Source organism: Gorilla gorilla, chromosome 4 (assembly GCF_029281585.2).
Source record: "Gorilla gorilla gorilla isolate KB3781 chromosome 4, NHGRI_mGorGor1-v2.1_pri, whole genome shotgun sequence".
In the NCBI taxonomy this organism is placed as follows: Eukaryota; Metazoa; Chordata; class Mammalia; order Primates; family Hominidae; genus Gorilla; species Gorilla gorilla.
In genome coordinates, this window is record NC_073228.2 from 9,193,799 (window position 1) to 9,219,465 (window position 25,667).

General features: G+C 53.7%; 1 protein-coding gene across 6 annotated transcripts in view; it reads right to left on the reverse strand.

Moving 5' to 3' along the window:
* The window catches only part of TBCD (tubulin folding cofactor D), a 197,583-nt gene that overhangs the window by 154,562 nt on the left and 17,354 nt on the right, over positions 1-25,667 (reverse strand). For all 6 annotated transcript variants that reach the window (XM_019026377.4, XM_019026376.4, XM_063705981.1 and 3 more), the window contains exons 6-7: positions 23,049-23,104; positions 13,772-13,904 (exon numbers count right to left, since the gene is read on the reverse strand). In XM_019026377.4, coding sequence (XP_018881922.3) covers positions 13,772-13,904; positions 23,049-23,104 — 189 coding nt within the window. The remainder of the gene's footprint in view (positions 1-13,771; positions 13,905-23,048; positions 23,105-25,667) is intronic.

Genomic DNA, 25,667 nt, shown 5'->3' on the forward strand with positions numbered 1-25,667 from the left:
CAAGTGGTGATGAGTTCTCCGGAAAGCATGCATCATCTCTTGTAACTGGCCTGGATGCCCCACACCTGGAAAGGCCCAGCCCAGCTTCCACTGTCCCCAGCTACACACAGGAGACAGCACCAAGGCCAGGGCCCGCCACCATCTGCGGTAAGGGAGAAACCAGCACCCCATACATTTACAGGGCGAAGGGTCTTTTTCTCCTCATACTTCTCTCTGCCCTGGGGACAGTTTCCAGCTGAATTACACAGGCAGCCTCCTGGGCATTCAGCACACACAGAGAAAAGCCCCAAAAGTTATCCACTTTCCCAGGCATGGGCGCAGGAGGGCAAAAGAGATGACAGGGAAGGAACGAGTCAATGAAGACAGGGCTTTGTTTCCATTTATTTCACTGAAAAGTAAGGCCATCTTCACCTGAGAAAGTGTGCAGTGTGCAGTGGCCAGTGCTCAGCGTGGCGGCGGGACGCGGAACCTGTCAGCAGGAGGACGCGGCCAGAGAGAGCGCACTCTAGTCATCAATGGTCTCGAGTGCTCATACGCTAGGCCATAAAATGGGGGGCACAGCCCACTTTCATGGAAGCATAATGGGAACCAAATTAAAACCACCTGCTGAAAAGCATACACTAGACAGAGGTGATGACACCAGAGATTAGAGGAAAACAGCCCTGCATGGTAAATGAGGAATGACTGCAGGTCTGTTTTTGTTGTTCTAGAAACCAGCACAGCACAAGCTGCAAACAAAAGGAGTTTCTCAGCAATCATCCTAACCCGCCCCACCTTTCGATGGCTACCCACCCAAGCTGGCTTCTCTGCAATGTGCGAGCCAGCTTCCCCTCCCCGGGGCATGTTCTCCAAGCCCAGTAAATCACAGGCTGTCGAGCTACTCGGGAGCAAGCTCACCCGCTGCCAAGCAGGAGATGCTGGTTTGAGGCTCCCTTAAGGCACTGCCAAATCTAGGCCAAGAAAAGCAACTCCACCCGAGGCCCTGGGAGAAGGGCCCCCACACCACACCAGTTCAGGCTTGGCTCTGGCTGGTAACACAGGCTTCTGAGAAGCTGTGAGTGCCGGCCGGCACTGAGGCAGATGGCTGAGACCACGCTAGCTCCAGGCCAGCGGGTCACCCTGTGGCCCCACATAACCATGCCGACTCTGCAGATGAGGAGGGCGAGTCTGTTCCCCTTTCTGTCATCCCAAGTCCTGCTCCAACACCAAGAAATGGTATCTTGGGAAGCAACCAATTGCATCCATGCCCCCGCAGGCTCAGCACACGGAGGGCAGCCGTGCCCCCGCAGGCTCAGCACACGGAGGGCAGCCGTGCCCCCGCAGGCTCAGCACACGGAGGGCAGCCATGTTCAAAGCCACTCTTGGGCATGCCACACCGAGGGGCCACAGGACAGGCACGGAAGAGGATCTTTAACACCAAAATAACCCTTTCCAGGCTGGAATGCCTTGACAGCACAGCCCCAGGTCCGTGCCTGTGCTGCAGCGAGCCCACCAGGGCCAGGCCTTTCCTGGAGGGCAGTGAAACCCATGCTGGGCTGCACCCTGCAGGACGGGCAAAGGCTTCACTGAGGAACTCTGGTACGCTCGAGGCTCCCCTCAGCAGCAGGGCAGGAAAAGAGCCTTCCCACCACACCACTACTGGAGGCCAGAAAAACCACAACGTCCAGTGCATTTGCTGGCCTGCAAAAACCAAAGCGAGGGACATCTTAAAGAGCCCCACTACCACCCCTAGAAAGAGCAGCGGTTGCCCTAGACAGGACGGAACAGCGCTCAGAAACAGAAGAGAGCTTGTCCTCAAGGCGGGGCCTAGGGGGCGCAGGTGGGGCCAGGCCAGACCACTGCCTCCCCCAGGAGCAAGCACAATGCACTCCCCTCAGGACCACCACACATTCAGAGGAAAAAAGCCATTGACAGAAGTGAAAACTTTCATTGCTGGATTGGTAAATGACTGATTAGAATCAGAACCCCAGAGTGAAAAAATGTACTGTTTCTGACAAAATAAATTTCTGACAAATTATAAAGAATTTTAAGAAAACAAATATCAAAATGAAAACTAATTTCAGGCTGGGTGTAGTGGCTCACACCTAGAATCCTAGCGCTTTGGGAGGCCAAGGCAGGAGGGCTGCTTGAGCCTAAGAGTCCAAGACCAGCCTGGACAACACGGCAAGACCTCATCTCTACTAAAAGTACAAAAATTAGCCAGGTGTGGTGGCGTCCACCTGTAATCCCAGCTACTCAGGAGGCTGAGGGGGGAGGATGACTTCAGCCCGGGAGGTGGAGGTTGCAGTGAGCTGAGATCGTGCCACTGCCGCCAAAAAAAAAAGGTAATTTCACACAAAAATGCTTCAATAATCGAAATAATCACATCTAGCCTTTATCTTTCCAGAATGAAGTGTTATTTTTCACCAAACCTTGGACTGTAAGGTAAACACTAATTACCTTCACAGGTGGGGGCCATGCAAGGCCCAGCTCCACACCCCAGCACCGACCTGGCAGCCCCTGACCTGGGTCCATGTCCTCATCCATAAACCAAGGCAACAGAGCTCTCAAAGAGAGTGTGGAAAACACAAAATGATTGTGGCTTCCTACGTCTGTCATTCACAGGCATCATCCTTCACCTAATTTATCAATCTGTTCATGACAGTGTATCGCACTAGAGTCCTACATCGTAGAACATTCTGGTCAATGAGGAACCACATATTGATAGTGAGCCCATAAAAGGATTTTATATATACATATATATACACATATGTGTGTGTGTGCGCACGCGTGTATACACGTGTGTATATACATATAATTTTTTTTTTTTTTTTTTTTTGGAGACGGAGTCTCGCTCTGTCACCCAGGCTGGAATGCAGTGGCACAATCTCGGCTCACTGCAACCTCTGCCTCCTGGGTTCGAGCGATTCTCCTGCCTCGGCTTCCCGAGTCGCTGGGACTACAGGTGCCCGCCACCACGCCCGGCTAATTTTTGTATTTTTAGTAGAGATGGGGTTTCACCATTTTAGCCAGGATGGTCTCGATCTCTTGACCTCGTGATCCACCCGCCTCGGCCTCCCAAAGTGCTGGGATTACAGGCGTGATCCACCGTGCCCAGCTGATGATATATTTTTACTGTACCTTTTCTATGCTTAGATGTGCAAACACCACTGTGTTACAGTTCCCTGCAGTATTCAGCACAGTCAGGTGCTGTACAGGTTTGCAGCCTGGGAGCAGCGGGCCGCACCACCCGGCCTGGGAGTGCAGCGGGCCGCACCACCCGGCCTGGGAGCAGCAGGCCACACCACCTATGTTTAAGTGCACGCTACGGTGTTCACACAACGACACTGCCCAACGACGCAGTTCTCAGGACTACCCCCATTGTTAGGGGACGCATGACTGTTTCATGACTCACTCAGCATTTTAAAATGTTCTCAGCAGCCCACGTAGTGACCTCACAGCCATAAACAGCCAGCAGCATTACAGTATTCCAGCTTAAACAACTCCCCCATCACTGAGCCTTCTGGCTGCTATTCCGAGCTCATTCTGCACAGCCCATCTTTGCATGACAGGGACCAATGACTGCGCTCCCGTTCAGGTGTGTGTGACCACCTCTGGGGTGTGCCCCCTGCCCAAAGGCAACAGTTCCCACAGAAGAGAGGAGCAGCGAGCCCACGCACCTTCCAAGGCCCAGCAAAAGCTCGCAAAAGTGAACCACCACAGAGGTAAGATGCTAGAAAAGAGGTTAATGATCCATGGCCGGGCACAGTGGTTCACGCCTGTAATCCCAGCACTTTGGGAGGCCGAGGCAGGCAGATCACAAGGTCAGGAGATCGAGACCATCCTGGCTAACACGGTGAAACCCCATCTCTACTAAAATACAAAAAAATTAGCCAGGCGTGGTGGAGGGTGCCTGTAGTCCCAGCTACTCAGGAGGCTGAGCCAGGAGAATGGCGTGAACCCGGGAGGCAGAGCTTGCAGTGAGCCGAGATCGCGCCGCTGCACTCCAGCCAGGGCGACAGAGCGAGACTCCGTCTCAAAAAAAAAAAAAAAAAAAAGATGCAAGAGACACAATTCCTGCCACAGAAAGCCTGAAAACAAACCAGACAAAATAGAATCGTATGCAGCTCCCAAGCCACCAAGCAGCCCACGGGCTCAGCGGCAAAGGGAGGGCAACGGCGGCAGGGAGACCACAAAGAGCAGCGGCTTTGCAGGGACCTGAAGGGGCATTGGCCTGGGAAGCAGGGGGCTCAGGCTCCAGCATCTGAAGTCAGAGAGGGGTCTGAGCTTCTCTGCAGTGCAGGTGGGGGTGGCACAGCTCTGAGCCCAGCAGGAGGAGGATCCACCAACCAAGAGGCCAGTGGATGTGGTTATCCACTGTGGACACCATGTGGAAGACAAATAAGGAGACACACAGAGGCAAGGAAGGAAGAACGGGCAGAGACAAGGACAAGGCTGTGCTGACGCCACATCTCCCCCGGACGGCGCTGCTGACATACGCTGGGGGCGGCAGGGTGCACAGGGGTCCCACGGGCTGGCCACTGAGCAGCTGTGCCAGGGCAGAAACAAGCGTGAGGACGGAGAGCATGGCTGAGAGCCACCTGCCGCCTGGGGAGCCCATGGAGGCCGGCGAGCCAAGCAAAGACACGAGGACACACGGGGGGATGGGGAGCCTCAGGCGTGGGCCACAGCCTGAGCCCTCCTGCTTCCGAGGCCAAGATGAGGCCACCCTTTACCCAGGCCACAGGCTTCCGAGGCCACCCTTTACCCAGGCCACAGGCTTCCGAGGCCATCCTTTACGCAGGCCACAGGACAGCAGGTGTGCTGCCAGGATCAAGGGCACAGAGGCAGCATGGGACAGAGTCTGGCACTCTATGAATGGATGGCTCACACCGTCCACCAGCACCTTTACTGCAGCCGACAGACACAGGAGAGGCAGGGGCGTAGTCGGGGAGCCCAGGGCCTCCAGAGGGAACACTTCACAGAAGGAAATGGCTCCCACCTGGACCAGGCGTCAGAGCGGGACAGACTCAGGATGACGTGAAGCACAGAGCCACGTGCTGGGACGAGGACCCCCAGGACAGGGTGGCGGCGCAGCCACATGAGAACAGATGAGCAATGAACCAGGAAAGGAGACATGTTAGAGCCACATCCACACAGGCAGGTGTGAGTGGACAGCGGGAGGGAACACGGCGTCTCGGGGATGAGCCCGGCTCCTGGGCCGTATGCACGGACAGCAGCACAGAAGCTCCCGTTTGTTGCTGGGCTCCCGGGTAAACAGGCCAGGAGGGGAAAGTGATGGTACAACAGGTGTGACCTGGGACTTGCGGGTTCTGAAGTGTCATACGTGTACCCAACGGGTCCACAGAAGGAGGGCTCGAGAACCAAGGACAGAAATCAGGTAATAAAGGTCAAGGGTGAATCAGAGCTGAGATATCAACAGCCAGGGCCAAAGCCTGAGGGACATCTGCCTTAGAGGGAAGGTGCCTCTAAGGTGACTGCGTGGGCAGTGAGGCATCACAGGTCTGTGAGCCAGGTGAGGGCGGGGCAGGTGAGGGGGCAGGAGCACCCCAACCTGCACAGGGGCCACAGGCCAGGACGACTGGGGCATGGGCCACTGAGACCCAGCTCTAGCCCACTCAGCACCAGCCCAGCCCAGCTCTCTGCCTGTCTGTTCCTCATCTAAGAACTGAGGGGGGTGAGGGTGGTGACCCGCCAAGCCCCCTCCCCGTCTAGCACATGACCCCGCGACGGGCTGCCTGTGAGCACACGTCTGCGAGCAGGTCGCGCCACCTCAGCAGGGATGGGCCAGGGCTGATGGGGACTCAAAGGCGTGCGGCTCACCATGCAGGTTTCTGTAAGACTCACGGCACTGTGCCCGCCCCACATAAAATGCTGAGTGATGGGAAATGAGTGTTAAGAGCTGGCTGCTCCAGGTCTTTCCTTAACGGCACGAGGAGACTGAACCAGCGTGGCCTGGGGTACCTCGTTTCACCCAAATGCTACAGGAGCATGATCTCTGGAAAGTAACCACATTCAAACTGCTCTTGCCCTATTTTCTCCATCCAAAACCTTGCCCCAGGAGAGCACTACAACTAAAAAGGACCACGTGGGTCATCTTCCTCTGGCCACACTGAACCCTAAATGAAACAGTAGGGTGCTGTTCCCCAAATATGAAGAGAAATCAAAGCCTAAATGTGAAATGTTTTAGATAATCAGCTGTCTTCTTTCATCTTCAAAGACTGACTGTGCTAATTAGCCTCACACCAGCCTCTGCGGTGAGAGGTCTGCTGCTTCTCTCCCAGGTGGGGTGGGCGCTGGTGCTCACCCTGGCCTCGGGTCACAGGAGAGACGGAGTCAGCAAAGGGCCTGGGCACAGCTCACAGCAGCTCAAGCCCTGGTTCCCGGCCCACACACTCTTGGCCACAACCACTCCTACTTGGGGACCTGGCTGCTTTTATTAACTATAAAAAAGCAGAGTGGCTTCAGCACCTCTCTTCACAAGGGCCAAGCGGGAGCTGGGGGTGAGGCTGACGGTGCCAGCGTTCTTTGGCTTTCTTGGTTTTTAATGCTGTTGTGTGTGACTATTTTATCCTTTAACAAGAGTTGTGCTTTTGTCAATGATAAAAATAAAAAGAAACCGCACTGCAAAGGGGAGACTCGAGCCTAACAGCCAATAAGGGGAAGAGCATCCTATTACCACTTTTATAGTCAACGGCCCTGTCTCGCAGTCCGAGTCCCCCAGCCCCGCCGCCGCCTCCCAGCCATTGTGAGAACACACAGGGAGAAACCCACTCCACACAGTCGACAATCTTCCAATCAGAGCACTAGAAACCAAGAGAGCACAACTATCAATCAGCAAGCAGAGTCACACATGAAATGACAGCCATTTTCCTTTTTGTAAATTTTTTTTTAGATGGAGTCTTGCTCTGTTGCCCAGGCTGGAGTGCAGCGGCGCCATGTCGGCTCACTGCAACCTCCACCTCCCGGGTTCAAGCGATTCTCCTGCCTCAGACTCCCAAGTAGCTGGGATTACAGGCGCGCACCACCACGCCCAACTAATTTTTTGTATTTTTAGTAGAGACGGGGTTTCACCACGTTGGCCAGGCTGGTATCGAACTCCTGGCCTCAAGTGATCCACCTGCCTCGGCCTCCCAAAGCGCTGGGATTACCGGCATGAGCCACTGTGCCCAGCCCATTTTCCATTTTTAATGTGTTTTTCTCCTTCCTTGAATTTCCTCAATTTGCATTAATCTTAATGCTTAAATTGGGACTAAACCAAAGGGTGTTTTTAAAGCTGAAGTACAGGGGCCTTCCAGGGAAATTACATTGCCAAACACTTGCTTCCCTCCCACAGGAGTTAAAAACCCTCACTGCAAGGGAACTACGCTTCGAGGGAAATGAAGATCAAATCCTGGTTTCGATGGTACTTGTTGAGAGTTCACCTGTTTCGCCCACAGTAATGAACAGGTGGATGACAATGAAGCCAAGTGCATCAAAGGAAACAGATGAAACCCTAAGCAGAATCCACCTGCAAGTTTCATCATGTACGGCAGGCGCCCGGCCTCTGCCTGCAGCTCTGCCAAGCCCAAGGTGAAACCTCCCGCCCGCTCAGCACCCAGCACGACTTCCTCCTGCTGAGGCAACCTGGATCAGACCAAACGGACCCTTCCAAGAGACAGAAGGAAACAACACGCATGGCTCTGGAAAGACTCGAGATGCTCCAGCAGCCGCCCAGGGCTTCAGACGCTCTGGAAGGGACATGCTGGCCCCAGGAGCTGCCAGAAGCCCGGCCCCGCCAGGCGTTGCTTCACGGCAGTTTCATTCATTCCCTTCCCAGGGATTTCAGCCGGCTGCGTCAGACAATTGCTCACTCTTGCTGAGGGCAAATCTCTGAATAGTTCTGAGGTGCTGCTGCCAAACTGCCTGGGTGCTCTGCCCTAAACGGCAGGACAGCACGCCTCACTCTTTGCCAGCATATGCCGGGGGGTGGCACAGGGCTCGGCTCTCCTAAGCCTTTGAGAAGACCTTTTTACACCTCGGGAGGAAGGGGAAAAACAAATGTCTCTCCACCTCAACGTGGAACTTGGAGATGTCAAAATAAAAAGCACTTCCCCACTCCTGGCTGGTTTGACTTTGCTACAGGAATTCCCACCTGTCCCAGCAGCTAGGAGGGGAATGGGGCAGCGAGCTGGCCCGCCCACCCACCCTCTGGGTATTCCAAATGCAGGCTGTGTAACACATGCCTCCCATTTGGGATGGAAGAACAGAAAACTTGGGAACAATCTAGAGAAAACCAACAAGATCATCACAAAAAAAAAAAAAAAAGTACCGAACCCACGACAAAGAAACTGCAGAACTAGATACATGTAGCCACAAGACCCTCCCAAGCCGAGAAGGACTCGGAGCCCTGCACCCAGGGGACACCGTGGAGCCCTCCAAGGCAGCCTGAACGCAGTGGCCCACAGCCCCTCACCAGGAGGCTGCCTCTCCCACAGCCAGCCTGGCCAGAAGGTGGCACGCCTCACCTACCTACAAGTCCCTGTGCAGCCACAGCTGGCTCCAGCCCCAAGGCTGGGATATCCTGCTGACCCAACAGCATGGGGTGGGGACGGGAGAGGAGGGGAGGCTCCCAGGCCAGGCTGACGAGAGCTGCAGGAGACCCCTAGAAGCCCGTTAAGAGACCGGACAGAGATCAAATGTGCCTCCCCTCCCAAAGCAGCACCCACACTCGGGGCAGGGCTAACGGCCTCCCCTGCAGAGGCACCACACTCGGGGCAGAGCCACTGGAGACAACCAGCTCTGGTCACATCCTGTTAGACCTCCCATGTGCTCCCCTGACCTGAGATGTTTTTTCCCCACAGCACTGAGTTTTATTAGGGATTTCATTAAGGTTAAATTTCTAGGGATGAGGGAATCCTAGAGGGCAGAGAAGCCCACGAAGCCACCTCAGATCCTGTGAGCCACAGGTTCTATGGTGGGATCGCCAGCTGGTTCCAGGTGCAGATGATTATAAGGACACTGCTTTGGCCCCACGGGCTGGTAGGCTGGGTAATTCTTCCCCACCCAGAACACGATCATGAAGGCCGTGAAGCTGAAGAGCTGCTTACACAATATTCCAAGAAGCAGGTGTGCGGGACGTATCCACATGGATCCTGACACACATGTAGGTGCCAGCATTGTCATTTCACCAGTCCAACCTCAGGCCAGGTGGTCCCAGTCACACAGCATGGACCCCCCTCCCGCTGCAATGGGTGGGATCCAGTGGTCCCAGTCACAGCATGGACCCCCTCCCGCTGCGATGGGTGGGATCCAGTGGTCCCAGTCACACACCATGAACCCCGTCCCGCTGCAATGGGTGGGATCCAGTGGTCTCAGTCACACAGCATGGACCCCCCTCCCGCTGCGATGGGTGGGATCCAGTGGTCCCAGTCACAGCATGGACCTCCTCCCGCTGCGATGGGTGGGATCCAGTGGTCCCAGTCACACACCATGAACCCCGTCCCGCTGCAATGGGTGGGATCCAGTGGTCTCAGTCACACAGCATGGACCCCCCTCCCGCTGCGATGGGTGGGATCCAGTGGTCCCAGTCACACACCATGAACCCCGTCCCGCTGCAATGGGTGGGATCCGGTGGTCCCAGTCACACAGCATGGACCCCCTCCCGCTGCGATGGGTGGGATCCAGTGGTCCCAGTCACACACCATGAACCCCCTCCCACCACTGCGATGGGTGAGATCCAGTGGTCTCAGTCACACAGCATGGACCCCCCTCCCGCTGCGATGGGTGGGATCCAGTGGTCCCAGTCACACACCATGAACCTCGTCCCGCTGCAATGGGTGGGATCCAGTGGTCCCAGTCACAGCATGGACCTCCTCCCGCTGCGATGGGTGGGATCCAGTGGTCCCAGTCACACACCATGAACCCCGTCCCGCTGCAATGGGTGGGATCCGGTGGTCTCAGTCACACAGCATGGACCCCCCTCCCGCTGCGATGGGTGGGATCCAGTGGTCCCAGTCACACACCATGAACCCCGTCCCGCTGCAATGGGTGGGATCCGGTGGTCCCAGTCACACAGCATGGACCCCCTCCCGCTGCGATGGGTGGGATCCAGTGGTCCCAGTCACACACCATGAACCCCCTCCCACCACTGCGATGGGTGAGATCCAGTGGTCTCAGTCACACAGCATGGACCCCCCTCCCGCTGCGATGGGTGGGATCCAGTGGTCCCAGTCACACACCATGAACCCCGTCCCGCTGCAATGGGTGGGATCCAGTGGTCTCAGTCACACAGCATGGACCCCCCTCCCGCTGCGATGGGTGGGATCCAGTGGTCCCAGTCACACACCATGAACCCCGTCCCGCTGCAATGGGTGGGATCCGGTGGTCCCAGTCACACAGCATGGACCCCCTCCCGCTGCGATGGGTGGGATCCAGTGGTCCCAGTCACACAGCATGGACCCCCCTCCCGCTGCGATGGGTGGGATCCAGTGGTCCCAGTCACACACCATGAACCCCCTCCCACCACTGCGATGGGTGGGATCCAGTGGTCTCAGTCACACACCATGAACCCCCTCCCGCTGCGATGGGTGGGATCCAGTGGTCTTAGTCACAGCATGAACCCCCTCCCGCTGCAATGGTTCGGGGAGCTGCGGCAGTTGCCACACCCCATGCCACCAGCCGGGTAAGGCTCATGGTCTTCCACATGCATGTCATACTTCTTGGCAGTAGTGGCCCATTCTTCTGGGGTCTTAGGGACCTAAGAGCGTGTCCTTGGTCATGTGGGAGGCTGTCTGTACACCCAGCATCACAAATATTAAGGTGAAGCTACCAGAATTCCCAGGACCCCCACCCTGGCCACTGCCATCTTCCCCTTCTTCATGTTTCCTCAGTGAGACTCAAGGCAAAAAATGAAGAATCCAATTGCACCTAAATCCACCACCTTTACCAGAATTGCCTAAAACATAAAACGCACATTCCCTGAGGATCCATGGACCAATGGCACAGAGGGTACATCTGAGACCTGAGTCCTCCCTGCCCTACCCCTCCACCCCCGTACCCTTCAAGGCCAGCTTCAGCCTGCCCTGACCTCCACCATAGCAATGAATCCTCTTTAGGCATTGAGGACGCTGCCCCAGCACGGCCGGAACGAGGGGCACCTGGGGACACAGACGGCACATCTGTACCTGCAATGCCCAAAAATGCCTGGCAGGAGGAGGTCCTCTATTCCATCAGTACGACAGGTATGCCACCAGAAAAATCTTTTTAGAAAGACTTCAGAAAGATGAAAACATTCCAAATTTTGTTTAAAATTTTATTAAAAACTAGTGTTGTGTACCCAAGGGTACTGAAAGTATTAAGTTGGGTTTATTTTTTGTTTTTTTTTTTATCTGGCAGAGTCTTGCTCTGTCACCTAGGCTGGGGTGCAGTGGCATGATCTCGGCTCACTCAACCTCCGCCTCCCAGGTTCAAGCAATTCTCCTGCCTCAGCCTCCGGAGTAGCTGGGATCACAGGCCCACGCCACTATGCCTGGCTATTTTTTGCATTTTTAGTAGAGATGGGGTTTCACCATGTTGGCCAGGCTGGTCTCAAACTCCCGACCTCAAGTAATCTGCCTGCCTCGGCCTCCCAAAGTGCTGGGATTATAGGCATGAGCCACCGCGCCCGGCCTGAAAGCATTAAGTTTAAACAAAAACTTGCACATGAAAGTTCTTCACAGCGTAATTTGTAAGAGCAGAAAATACCCACACGCTGGCTTATGGAAAATACCCACACACTGGCTTATGGAAAATACCCACACGTTGGCTTATGGTTCAGCCATAAAAGGAACGAGGCACTGACAACACCACAGCGCGGATGAACCTTGGACACATCGGGCTCAGTGAAGGCCAGACGCAAAAGGCTGTGTCGTGTACGACTCTGGTGAGGTAAGATGTCCGCAACCAGCAAGTCCACAGGTACAGCACATGGATCCACGGCTGCAGGGGCTGGGGAAGGTGAGGGACGGACTGCTCAGTGCAATCAAGGTTTCTCTCACGATGATGACAGTGTCCTGAAGTTAGATAATGGTGATGACCGCATAGAAAACTACAGAATTGTTTACCTTAGAAGGATGAATTACTTGTGGTATGTGAATTATATCCTGATTTTTGAAAACTGCTGAATCTGTCACATTTATGTGGAGGTAGAGGGGAGGCCTGAAGAAAGCAGACATCACCTGGGCAAAGCACAGGCTCCAGGAAACACGTCTGCAGTTTTCTCTCACACGTCTGAAACCTTTTCCTCATTTGAAAGGCTGCCCTCCTGAAGACCACGGCAGCATGACGGGGAAGCAGCAGACATTGAGGACACTTCCCAATTCCCCTTCAAGAAACGTACGCCCCCACCCCAGGCTATCACTCCCACAGCCCCCCTCCACCCAGCTGACAGCCTCCCGCTCCCTGGCAGAACCTGCCACGGCCAGGACAAAACCGCGGACAGGAAGATGATACCACAGACAGGAAGATGACACCGCAGACAGGAGCATGCCGCGGACAGGAAGACGACGCCGCAGACAGGAGGGCGCAGCGGACAGGAGGCCGCCGCGGACAGGAAGACGACACCGCAGACAGGAAGACGACGCCATGGACAGGAAGACAACACTGAGGACATGAGGACACCTCCGCGGACAGGAGGACGCCACAGTGGACAGGAGGACGCCACCGCAGACAGGACGACGCCACAGACAGGAAGGCGACGCCGCAGATAGGAAGACAATGCCGCGGATAGGAAGACGATGCTGCGGACAGGAGGACGACGCCACGGACAGGAGGACACCGCAGCGAGGTGGCACTCGTCATCTCCCCTAAAATGCACTCCAAAGTGTCCTTCCAGGCGCAGCGGCTGAAGCCTGTAATCCCAGCACTTTGGGATGATCACAAAGGCAGGAGGATCACTTGAGGCCAGGAGTTTAAGACCACCCTGACCTACATAGCAAGACCCTGTCTCTATAAAATATATTTTTTAAACAAGAACAAAGTGCCCCACTCCTCAGAGGGACCACGGGCTCCACAGCGTGAGACAAGGATGAGAAGTGCTCTCAAAGCCTCACCCGCTGTAATTAAAGAGAGAAGAAGGCGCTGAACCCACCACGCCAAAGGCCACAGCCAGCTGCCGGCTCCCCCTCCAGGAGGCTGACCAGGGAGCTGCGGCCTCCAGGAGGCAGACCCAAAAGAGGCTTTGCCCTCTTCTGAGACTTGACCTTTCCTCCTCGTTAGCACAAGAAAAGGTAACACAAGAGACAACCAGAGCGAAAGGGCAGGGAAAGGGCTGGCAAAGGGCTGTAGCCAGGGCACTAACCAGGCACCTGCAGGCAGAGGCCAGGGTCTGTGTCCAAACGAAGCAGTCAGGAACATCCAACCCGAGCCCAGTGCAAAGGAACAGAATCAAGTTTCAACTCACCCACCTTGTTTTATTAGAGCTCGTTCAATCTCTGCACTTCACACAGAACTAAGCAGACCAGATGCGAAGAAACCTACCCCGGGGAGCCCCGGCTGCGTGGCACCACTGCCCTCTGCTGGCAACAGGTGGGGCTCCAAGCCCATCCACCAGCACCAGCGCAGAAACCAGCCCTGCCTGAGGCAGGACCCAAAGCAGAGGGAAAAGGAAACTGCCCAAGACCCTGGCCCAGCTAAATCAATCCCACGGGGTTCCAATTACGTCAAGATGGAATCACAGGTAACATCATTCCGTGGTCCCCATGTAAGGCGCCATTTCCCTGCTATCTCCACAGCCCCTGCGGGCCGCACTTACCAGAGCCTGCAGCGTCCCATCCATGGTGATGACCCCCTGCATGGTCTGGAAGGAGGAACGGGCCAGGTTGCACAGGCTCCAGTCCAGGAACTCAGCCATCTTGCTTTGCTTGACATCAGGACGTGTGATAAATCTGCCAAAAGAATACAGCTCAACCAAGGCCTCAGCACTGAGACCTCGCCCAGGCCTCACCAGCCCACCCCACACACACCCACCTCCCCAGGCCCTCCCACCTCACGCACCCTTACACCAAGATGCTAGCTCTGTACTGAGTCCTGTCCTCTTCCAGCTAGTTCCTCCTCTCTCCAACCCTAGAAACCAAGTCGCTGCCCTGACCAGGGCCCTCAGCAGCCGGTTCCCCACCACAACCTCTCAGGTCGCACCCAGGCCTACTGCCCATCCCCTCCCGCCTGCCCCCTCCACCCCCCCAGTTTTACCTGTCCCCATCACCGCCAGGGAGCCCCTGCCCACTTCTCAGCCCCTCCCTCCTCCCTGGACCCAACTCTGCATCCCTTAACCTCAGGACACCGTGCCCACGTGCAAGGCCTGGCCCCGGCAGCTGGGCCCCGGCAGCTGGGCCCCAGCCCCTCGGACCACCCTCCCCCACACCTGCCATGCGTCTTGTGCACAGGCCTGTTTCCACAGCCAGCCGCTCGTGTAGCCCCATGAAAGTCTTCCCTGTTGGACTCGGCCTCATGTTCCAGGCAGTGCTCACACTCCCCACCCCTCTTGCAGCCCGGCCTCAGCGCAGGACACCTTGAGCACACAGAGCTCCCAAACCAAAAGCCCTAATCTGGCCAGGCGCAGTGGCTCACGCCTGTAATCCCAGCACTTTGGAGGACGAGGAGGGTGGATCACGAGGTCAGGAGTTCGAGACCAGTCTGGCCAACATAGTGAAACCCTGTCGCTACTAAAAATACACAAAAAATTAGCCGGGTGTGGTGCTGTGCACCTGTAATCCCAGCTACTCAGGAGGCTAAGGCCGGAGAATCACGTGAACCCGGGAGGCAGAGGTTGCAGTGAGCCAAGATTGTGCCACTGCACTCCAGCCTGAGCGACAGAACAAGACTCTGTCTCAAAAAAAAAAAAAGTCCAAGTCTTCCTTTTTTTTTTGAGATGGAGTCTTGTGCTGTCACCCAGGCTGGAATGCAGTGGTGTGATCTTGACTCACTGCAACCTCTGCCTCCCAGGTTCAAGCAATTCTCCTGCCTCAGCCTCTTGAGTAGCTGGGACTACAAGCGCACTCCACCATGCCCAGCTAATTAGCCCAGATCCTCCTTATTTCTCCACCAGCAGTTCATAGGCCAGGCCCCCAGCTTGCCTCCATGATCGAGACTAGCACTGCCACACGGAGAACAGACAAGGCCCTTCCCTCCCACAGCTGACACTCTGGAGACAAACGACAAACAGCTGGGGACTTCCACAGTGCAAAGAAAAGTCACGAAGGAAATGGGAGGGCATGGCCTCGTTAGAGAGAGGACGTGAAGCCACAGAGCTCAACGTGGGGGGCTGCAAAACCTGGTAGGAAAGTGCTGCTGCCCAGGGAAGCAGGAGAGCCAGGGCCCAGGGCAGAAGGGAGCCAACGGAACTCAAGAACTACAAAGGCAACATGGTCGGAAGCAGAGCAGCAGAGTGGGAGAGGTGCTGGGGACGGGACCAGTACTGGCCAAGCCTGCCCACCTCCTCTTTAGGCCATGCCGGCAGGTCTGACTGGCATCCTAGCCACACCTTTATGGGGGGGGGGGGAGGAGACGGCAGTGATGCCAGGAGGGAGGCACCAGGCGCTCCCTCAACAGCCACAAGGCCACCTCCCGGAAGGGACACTTGGGTGGGCCAGGAGGCGGAAGAGTCCACGTGGGGGAGTGCCCCATGCGACGCCCACGAGACAGCTATGTGGAGACCCCAGGCAGGGTGAGACGTGGAAGCTGGAGCTGCCAGGCTATGACTCCCACCCTCCCTCCAGCCCCCATGTCATCTCCACTGCAGCTTCAACTCCGGCCATCCCACCTTCCCGGCCCTTGTTCCAGCACATCCATCCAGCTGGCCTGCACGAGAGCCGGCTCCATGCTTCCGTGGGGACAAGCCCTCTCAGGGCACTTAACACACAGGAGACAGCCACGCACGTGCCATCCTACTCGGTCATGGCCCTCACAAAACAGAAGCGCTGCCCAGCTGACAGGACGGCTGGCACCTGCCAACTGCTCATAACAGCAAGGACCTCTCCCCTCCGCCACCGTCCCTGTGGAGCACGCTTAGGGAGGGGCTCAGCATGAACAATGGGGAAAGAAGTCCCTATTTCCAGAAAGTAAAGAATCATTTGGCTGGGCACAGTGGCTCATGCCTGTAATCCCAGCAATTTGGGAGGCGGAGGTGGGTGAATAGCTTGAGTTCAGGAGTTCAAGACCAGCCTGGTAAACATGGTAAGACCCCCATCTTGGCCAGGCGCAGTGGCTCAAGCCCGTAATCCCAGCACTTTGGGAGGCCAAGGCAGGTGAATCACGACGTCAGAAGTTCAAGAACAGCCTGTCCTGCACCCCGTCTCTACTAAAAATATTAAAAAATTAGCTGGGCATGGTGGCGCATTCCTGTAATCCCAGCTACTCGGGAGGCTGAGGCATGAGAATCACTTGAACTCAGGAGGCGGAGGTTGCAGTGAGCCAAGATCGCACCATTGCACTGCAGCCTAGCAACAGAGCAAGACCCCGTCAAAAATAAATAAATAAATAAATAAACCCCATCTCTAGAAAACAATACAAAAATTAGCCAGGCGTGGCCGGGCGCAGTGGCTCATGCCTGTAATCCCAACACTTTGGGAGGTCAAGGCGGGTGGATCACCTGAGGTCAGGAGTTTGAGACCACCCTGGCCACTATGGTGAAACCCCATCTCTACTAAAAATACAAAAATTAGCCAGGGGTGGTGGCGCACACCTGTAATCCCAGCTACTCAGGAGGCTGAGGCAGGATAATCACTTGAACCAGGGAGGCAGAGGTTGCAGTGGAGCTGAGATCACGCCATTGCACTCCAGTAGAGCCAAAATCACGTCACTGCACTCCAGCCTGGGCAACAAGAGCAAAGCTCCGTCTCAAAAAAAAAAAAAAAGAAAAGAAAAAGAAATTGGCTGGGTGTCGTGGCATGCGCCTGCAGTCCCAGCTACTGGGGAGGCTAAGGTGGGAGGACTGCTTGAGCCTAGGAGGTGGAGGTTGCAGTAAACTGTGATCACGCCACTGCACTCCAGCCTGGGCAACAGAGTGAGACCCTGTCTCGAAAAGAAAAGGAAAGAAAAAAGAAACTCATGTGTCCTCCCCAGGAGAGTTAACTTTAGCAGATCTGCAAAAGGGGCCCAGGGCAGTTAACTTCATCGCAGAAGGAAGCAGCATTAAGGTGGTGACAAACCCTATTCCCTTTAAAACGCACAGAGTTCCTACAGAGCATTAGAAATGAATGGAAAAGCGGAATACTGTGGGCGGCAAGCCACCCAGGTGCCAAGGCAAGAGACCAAGGACACGAGCTGTTCCAGTATAATAAAATATAAAACAAGAATAGTTATACCAGATATAGATCTTAGATGATTATATATGAATATCACTAATCATTAGTTGGTAGCAATTACTCTTTATTCCAATATTATAATAATCCTCGCTCTATAATCATAACCTAGGAAAAGCCAGGCCATACAGAGATAGGAGCTGAGGGAACATAGTGAGATGTGACCAGAAGACAAGAGTGCAAGCCTTCTGTTATGCCCAGACAGGGCCACCAGAGGGCTCCTTGGTCTAGCGGTAACGCCAGCGTCTGGGAAGACGCCTGTTGCCAAGCGGACCGTGGTCTAGCGGTAGCGTTAGTGTCAAGTAAAAACACCCGCAACTTAGAATGGGAGAGAGAGTCTCCCTTTCCCGGGGGGAGTTTAGAGAAGACTCTACTCCTCCACCTCTTGTGGAGGGCCTGACATCAGTCAGGCTCGCCCGCAGTTATCCAGAGGCCTAACCGTCTCCCTGTGATGCTGTACTTCAGTGGTCACGCTCCCAGTCTGCCTTCACGTTCCATCCTGTACACCTGGCTCTGCCGTTTAGTTAGCAGTAGCAAATTAGTGAAAGTACTAAAAGTCTCTGATAAGCAGAAATAATAATGTAAGCTGTTTCTCTCCTTCTCCTCTCTCTCTCTGCCTTGGCTGCCGGGCAGGGAAGGGCCCCCTGTCCAGTCGACACGTGACCCATGTGGCCTTACCTATCATTGGAGATGGCTCACACTCCTTATCCTGCCCCTTTGTCTTGTATCCAATAAATATCAGCACACAGATTGGCATTCAGGGCCACTACCGGTCTCCGCGTCTTGGTGGTAGTTGTCCCCCGGGCCCAGCTGTCTTTTATCTCTTTGTCTTGTGTCTTTATTTCTACACTCTGTCATCTCCACACACGGGGAGAAACCCACCGACCTTGTGGTGCTGGTCCCTACAGACACAAAATGGCACTAAAGCAACTGGTTACCTACTGGGAAGGGCGGGGTTCTACTGTAGACCAAAAGAAACCCCAAACGAATCAATAATTCTGTCTTAAACAATAAACGGTAGAAAAAATATAAATGACTACTTGTTAAATCTCTTAATAAGACTTCAGGCTTAAAAGTAAAAATAACTAAATAAAACAGAAAAAAATGGTTTGACATTAAAATTAAAACTTTGGTCCAAAAAAAAAGGAAAAGGCCAACAACCACCTGGGGCAATCCCCATCGTCCTTCACCGGAGGAAACACACTCGTGGAGAAGAAAAGGCCCCAAGGAGCCCACAGACACTCAGAGTCAGGTCACGAAGCGGAGTATGTAACACCTAAGGTGAGGGCAATCAGTGTGATGCCAATCAAATATCTGCAATCAGTGACACCATGTTTAATCCAATTTGGGGGTGGGGTGTTCCTGGGGCTGCCTCAGCCACCAAAGCACTGCTCAGAGAGCAGCTGAGAGCCACCAGGTGTGCAGACCCCAACGCCACTCTCGTGTCCTGGAACCCAGAAGTCCAACTCTAAGGGCCCATCCTCACGAAACAATCCTGACACGAGAAGGGGTATGTAACCAAACCCAGGCATCCGTGACTGCTCACAAGAGGCAGGAAGTGACAGAGCTGAGTGCAGTATCGAAACACAGCAGAACATGACGGAGTCATTCATCAGCAGTTACATGAAATTAGGTGAAAAAGCACAATGCTGACTCTGACTTGTTAAGATCACGCTGTGCACATTAAATGTCATAACGGTACAAAAAAGATAAACACGGTATACATACTGTGTATAAGAATTACCTATATATTTTTTTCCAACTTCTATGTTTCAAGATTTCCAACTTTTTTTTGAGACAGGGTCTTGCTCTGTTGTGCGGGCTGGAATGCAGTGGTGCAATCACAGCTCACTGAAACCTCAACCTTCTGGGCTCAAGCAATCCTCCCACCCAACCTTCGGAATAGCTGGGACCACAGGTGCATGCCACCACGCCACGCCAAGATTTCCAACTTTTCTGCATACAGCATACCTCTTTTTTTTTTGAGATGGAGTCTTGCTCTGTTGCCCAGGCTGGAGTGCAATGGTGCAATCTCTGCTCACTGCAACCTCTGCCTCCTGGGCTCAAGCGATTGTCCTGCCTCAGCCTCCCAAGTATCTGGAATTAGAGGCACGCACCACCACGCCCAGCTAATTTTTTTGTGTTTTTAGTGGAGACAGGGTTTCACCATGTTGGCCAGGCTGGTCTTGAACTCCTGACCTCAGGTGATCCACCTGTCTTGGCCTCCCAAAGTGCTGGGATTACAGGCATGAGCCACCACACCTGGCGAAAGGCATATCTATTAAAGGGTTTTTGTTTTTTGTTTTTTATTATACTTTAAGTTTTAGGGTACATGTGCACATTGTGCAGGTTAGTTACATACGTATACATGTGCCATGCTGGTGTGCTGCATCCACTAACTCGTCATCTAGCATTAGGTGTATCTCCCAAAGCTATCCCTCCCACCTCCCCCCACCCCACAACAGTCCCCAGAGTGTGATGTTCCCCTTCCTGTGGGTTTCTAAGGCAGCACTCAATCTGCATGTTCTAGCAACACTATAACACCAAGCACCACCTACAGTGCTGTGGATGTTGGCAAGCTCAGTTAATCAAGGGAGACGGGTGCAGCTGTAGAGCCGCCAGTGATACAGGGAGAAGCATTCAATCCTGAGAGCAAAGTGGGCTAGAGCAGGCTGCTCCTCCCTGGAGAGCAGAAAACGAACCTGTACTGCAAACAAATGATGGCACAGGACCCCTCGCAGCCCTGGCCTTACCTGAACAATCCTCACCAAAAAGGGGTCTGAGAAATACAGGAAACTCAGAACCTGCGGTGAGTCTGGGAGGTGTCGAGGGAACCGGCCAAGCACCTGTAAGAGCTCTTCCACTGACGGCATCTGCCATTCTCAAACACTATGGAGAATCAGTGTGCGAGAGTGTGCGAGACCAAGGGGGAGAAAGGCTCCACGGCACCGACGCCCCCAGGCACCACCTCTCCTGGATCCCAGGCCCAGGTGTTCTGCACGGAAACTGGCTCGGCCGAGAAGCAGCTGCTCATCCCGGCACTAGGTGGCGCTGCGGTGCCTCGCCAGGAGTCCGCCCGGGATCCCGAGCCAGCGCTCTCACTTTCCCCGGAGGACCCCATGGAGGGAGAAGTACTCAGATGGTGCCTCCTGGCCCACAGGCACCGCACTCCACAGAGCCAAGCTCGGCAAAAATCTACCCAACCCTCAGTACTGCTGCTAAGAAAAGTAAGAATAAAAGCAGATACTATTTTCCATTGAACGAAGTTGGCAAACATTCTTAAGGTTTGACCGAACTGGAAAAGACGGGGAAAGAACTTCCAACTTGTTCAGCCTCTCCAGTAATTGCATTCAGACCCTGAAAATGTGCATTCCACTTGTAGAAACTCATCCCTAGAAATCAGTCAGAACGGTACACAATTTTACGTGGACTGTGTGCAATATTGAGTTTTAATACCAAATTGGGAGGGCAGCAGTCTAAATGTCCCACCACAAACGACAGGTAGACACACTCGGGTGGGGGGCAGCCCCCGCCCGGCCAGCCGCCCCATCCAGGAGGTGGGGGGCAGCCCCCGCCCCGCCGCCGCTCCGTCTGGGAGGTGGGGGGCGCCTCTGCCCGGCCGCCCCATCTGGGAAGTGAGGAGCCCCTCTGACCGGCCGCCACCCCGTCTGGGAGGTGTACCCAACAGCTCATTGAGAATGGGCCATGATGACGATGGCGGTTTTGTCGAATAGAAAAGGGGGAAATGTGGGGAAAAGAAAGAGAGATAAGTTTGTTACTGTGTCTGTGTAGAAAGAAGTAGACATAGGAGACTCCATTTTGTTCTGTACTAAGAAAAATTCTTCTGCCTTGGGATCCTGTTGATCTATGACCTTACCCCCAACCCCGTGCTCTCTGAAACATGTGCTGTGTCCACTCAGGGGTAAATGGATTGAGGGCGGTGCAAGATGTGCTTTGTTAAATAGATGCTTGAAGGCAGCATGCTCCTTAAGAGTCATCACCACTCCCTAATCTCAAGTACCCAGGGACACAAACACTGCGGAAGGCCGCAGGGTCCTCTGCCTAGGAAAACCAGAGACCTTTGTTCACTTGTTTATCTGCTGACCTTCCCTCCACTATTGTCCTATGACCCTGCCAAATCCCCCTCTCCGAGAAACACCCAAGAATGATCAATAAATACTAAAAAAATTAAAAAAAAAAAAAAAAAAGACACACTCAGGCTGGGCGCAGTGGCTCACAACTGTAATCTCAGCACTTTGGGAGGCCGAGGTGGGCGGATCACGAGGTCAGGAGATGGAGACCATCCTGGCTAACACAGTGAAACCCCATCTCTACTGAAAATACAAAAAAAAATTAGCTGAGCGTGGTGGCGGGCACCTGTAGTCCCAGCTACTCAGGAGGCTGAGGCAGGAGAATGGTGTGAAACCGGGAGGCAGAGCTTGCAGTGAGCCGAGATTGCACCACTGCACTCCAGCCTGGGCGACAAAGTGAGACTCCATCTCAATTAAAAAAAGAAAAAGAAAAGACACACTCGCACCAGGTCATCTCGTTTTGGAAGAAGACAATGGCGCACCAGGCCCATCTCCCGGTCCGTGGTGCAAAGAATTGAGTGCAGCAACTGAGCCATGAACAGAGTTGGTGCCGCCCCGCGGGGAGACCATGGACAGAGTTGGCGCCACCCGGTAGGGAGACAGGGGCCATCACACCCCCATGGGATGAAAGCATTCAAAGGTTTTATTTTGTACTTCATGCTCTATTATCTAAATACATACAGATTACTTTTATAATTAGACGATCATCTTTTTATGTCCTTGACAAGACAGGAAGCAGCCTCTGCCCTCTCGGGAGGGGCCTCACCTGCTCCAAGGGACTCAGGCGTTCCTTCCTCAGCTCCAGGCTGTCACAAACCCCTCATCCAATGCCTCCAACTGCCCCACAAAGGAAGCTTCTCTCCTCCCACTTCTCTGGGAAAGAAGCTGTGCAAGTTGCAGCTACACACCCGAGTGAAGGTGACGCTGCATGAGGCACTGACCGTATTCCCAACCACAACCACCAAAAGGTTTTAGGACCAGCTTTCGACTTTCACTATTGCAGAGGGGGAAAATGTCAACTGTTCTGACTTAGTAAACTACATACGTACTTAAAATCACGTGTCATGTAAAATACTGATTAGAAATATTGCTTTCTTCCTTCTTGCATCTCATGAAACAGGTTCGCTCAGTCTATACACACATCCTTGGTATCTTTCCAACACCGCAGGCCTGCTGCGCTCAGCAGAGAAAACCGCCTTCCCCTGTCTGGGTCACACGGCGGGTGCAGTTAACACAGGACGTTGGGGGATTTTCATCCCCAGTCACAGAGGCCCAACACCACCCATCATCTCCACGGGAGACGGCCCGAGATGTTTCTCATAACTGCCACCCCATCCCTGTGCAGGGGCTGCACCCCAGGGATGACAGCCACGCCTCTTCCAGACCTGCACTCCTGTCGATGGGCCTGTCAGGTGACCCCCACCAGCACCCCAAACCACCACTGAGGGTGGTCATTTCAGGGTCAGAGGTCTTCTGTGCCCAAACACTGCTGCACGCTCCCTCAGAGAAAGCCACAGAGTCCAAAGACTTCCCAGGGTCCTCTGTCTGAGGACTGAAGACACACATGAAACACATACCCAAACAAACCCCTCTCAGAACCCACCAGCCACACACCAAGAAATGTGCCATGGAAACTTACCGGGACACAAGGACGGCAGCTGCATCTCGGGCCTTGTCACTGACAATCAAGTAGGACTGCAAGAAAGGGTGAAGCACAGACACGGTCACTCCTGCACACGCCAGCCTTGGGGACACCACACAGTCACCAGTCCCACCCTCACCAGCTCCCCGAGGGCCCAGGTTCACAAACCTTACCAGCACAGGCCTAAGTCCAAAGCTGCAAAAAAAAACCTCTCTTCAATCTGAGCCAAGGGCTACAGCTGCCAACTGCTACACTCACCCAGGAAGTGCCGGAGCTACACAGAGCATTTGGTCACACCCCCTTGAAACACACATTTGCAAGAACAGAGCAGGAGAATGTAAACAAAGGAGTTACCCAATTGTAACAAAGAATCAAGAGTATTCATTGAGCACCTAATATGCCTTCCAGCACAAGGGAACCATCAGTATTGGAGTATTCAGACTAGATAAGAGGCCCTGTTCAAACTGAAGAGCACCTAGATTTACTACAAATACCTAGTTATTTTTAATTTTTAGTGTTTAATTTTTGGGGTACATAGTAGGTGTATATATTTTTTGTTTTTGTTTTTTTGAGACGGACTCTTGCTCTGTCGCCCAGGCTGGAGTGCCGTGGTGCGATCTCGGCTCACTGCAAGCTCCGCCTCCCAGGTTCACGCCATTCTCCTGCCTCAGCCTCCCCAGTAGCTGGTCTTAGGGTTTTTTTGCTGTTGTTTTGAGACCGGGTCTCGCTCTGTCACCCAGGCTGGAGTACAGTGGTGTGAGCAAAGCTCACTGTAGGCTGGGCGCTGCGGCTCACGCCTGTAATCCCAGCACTTTGAGAGGCTGGGGCAGGCGGATCACCTGAGGCCAGGAGTTTGAGACCAGCCTGGTCAATATGGTAAAACCCCGTCTCTACTAATGACACAAAAATTGGCCAGGCATGATGGCGCACGCCTGTAATCCCAGCTACTCAGGAGGCTGAGGTGGGAGGATTGCTTGAGCCTCAAAGGCAGAGGCTGCAGTGAGTTGAGATTAGACCACTGCACTCCAGCATGGGTGACAGGGCAAGACTCCATCTCAAAAAAAAAAAAACTCACTGCAGCACCAACCTCCCCAGCTCAGATGACCCTCCCACCTCAGCCTCCAGAATAGCTGGGACCAAAGGTGTGTACCACCATACCTGGCTAATTTTCTTTTATTTTTCGGTAGAGACTGAGTCACATTACATTGCCTAGGCTGCTCTCAAACTCCTGGGCTCAAGCTATCCTCCCGCCCTGGCCTCCCAAAGTGCTGGAATTACAGGCATGAAACCTCCATGCCCAGCTAGATTTATTTTTGGGAGGGCTGCCTTAAAATATTTCCAATGCTTGTCTCGGCTAGTTTTTGGTTTTTTTTGTTTTTTTTCCCCCCCATAACGATACACTTAGAAGATCTTTTTTTCTGGGGCAGGCTTTTTTTTTTCTGTTTTTTTTGAGACGGAGTCTTGCTCTGCTGCCCAGGCTGGAGTGCAGTGGTGCAATCTTGGCTCACTGCAACCTCTGCTTCCCGGGTTCAAGCAATTCTCTGCCTCAGCCTCCCAAGTAGCTGTTCATTTGTAGGAGAACAGTTGAATAAATATGAAAGGATCACAGGCACTAGCCACCATTCCCGGCTAATTTTTGTATTTTTAGTAGAGATGGGGTTTCACCATCTTGTCCAGCTGGTCTTGAACTCCTAACCTCGTGATCCACCTGCCTCGGCCTCCCAAAGTGCTGGGATTACAAGTGTGAGCCACCGTGCCCGGCCTCCAGGGCAGGCTTTCTAACGGCAATCACAGAGTGCCAAGTCTTGACAAACCATGCTCCCTTGACCTGGCAGTCCCTCTCCACAGACAAGTAAACAAGGGTGGGTAAACCATACTACTTTTTTTTTTTTTTTGAGATGGAGTTTCACTCTTGTTGCCCAGGGTGGAGTGCAATGGCGCGATATCGGCTCACCACAACCTCCGCCTCCCAGGTTCAAGCGATTCTTCCGCCTCAGCCTCCTGAGTAGCTGGGACTACAGGCGCGTGCCACCACGCCCAGCTAATGTTGTATTTTTAATAGAGACAAGGTTTCTCCATGTTGGTCAGGCTGGTCTCGAATTCCTGACCTCAGGTGATCTGCCCACCTTGGCCTCCCAGAGTGCTGGGATTACAGGCGTGAGCCACCATGCCCGGCCCATCACCACACTACCTCTAACGTAACAAAACAAGAACAAACAAAACATCCAGCTATCAGAGAGAATTTTAAATTAGATTACAATGGAGGACCTTTTCCCTTAACGATTATGAGGGCGACACTTTCTGACATCGTAAGACACTAAGAACGTGTTGCTGAGGGTAAAAAGGACTCAGAACAGCAGGTCATGGGGGCAATGTTGAGCCCTGATGAAGAGCACAGACTCCAGATAAACCGCCTGGATTCAAACATGGATCCACCATTTATGAGCAAAGTAAACTAAGTTATTAATTTTTATGCCTGTTGCCTTCTCGGTTAAACGAGGGTAAGAATTGTCAACAGCCTCATGAAGGAGAATTAAATGATTATTAATCACAGTTAATTAATCACTGATGATCTATCAATCATCAACGTATAGGTTAAATTTTTTTTTTTTTTTT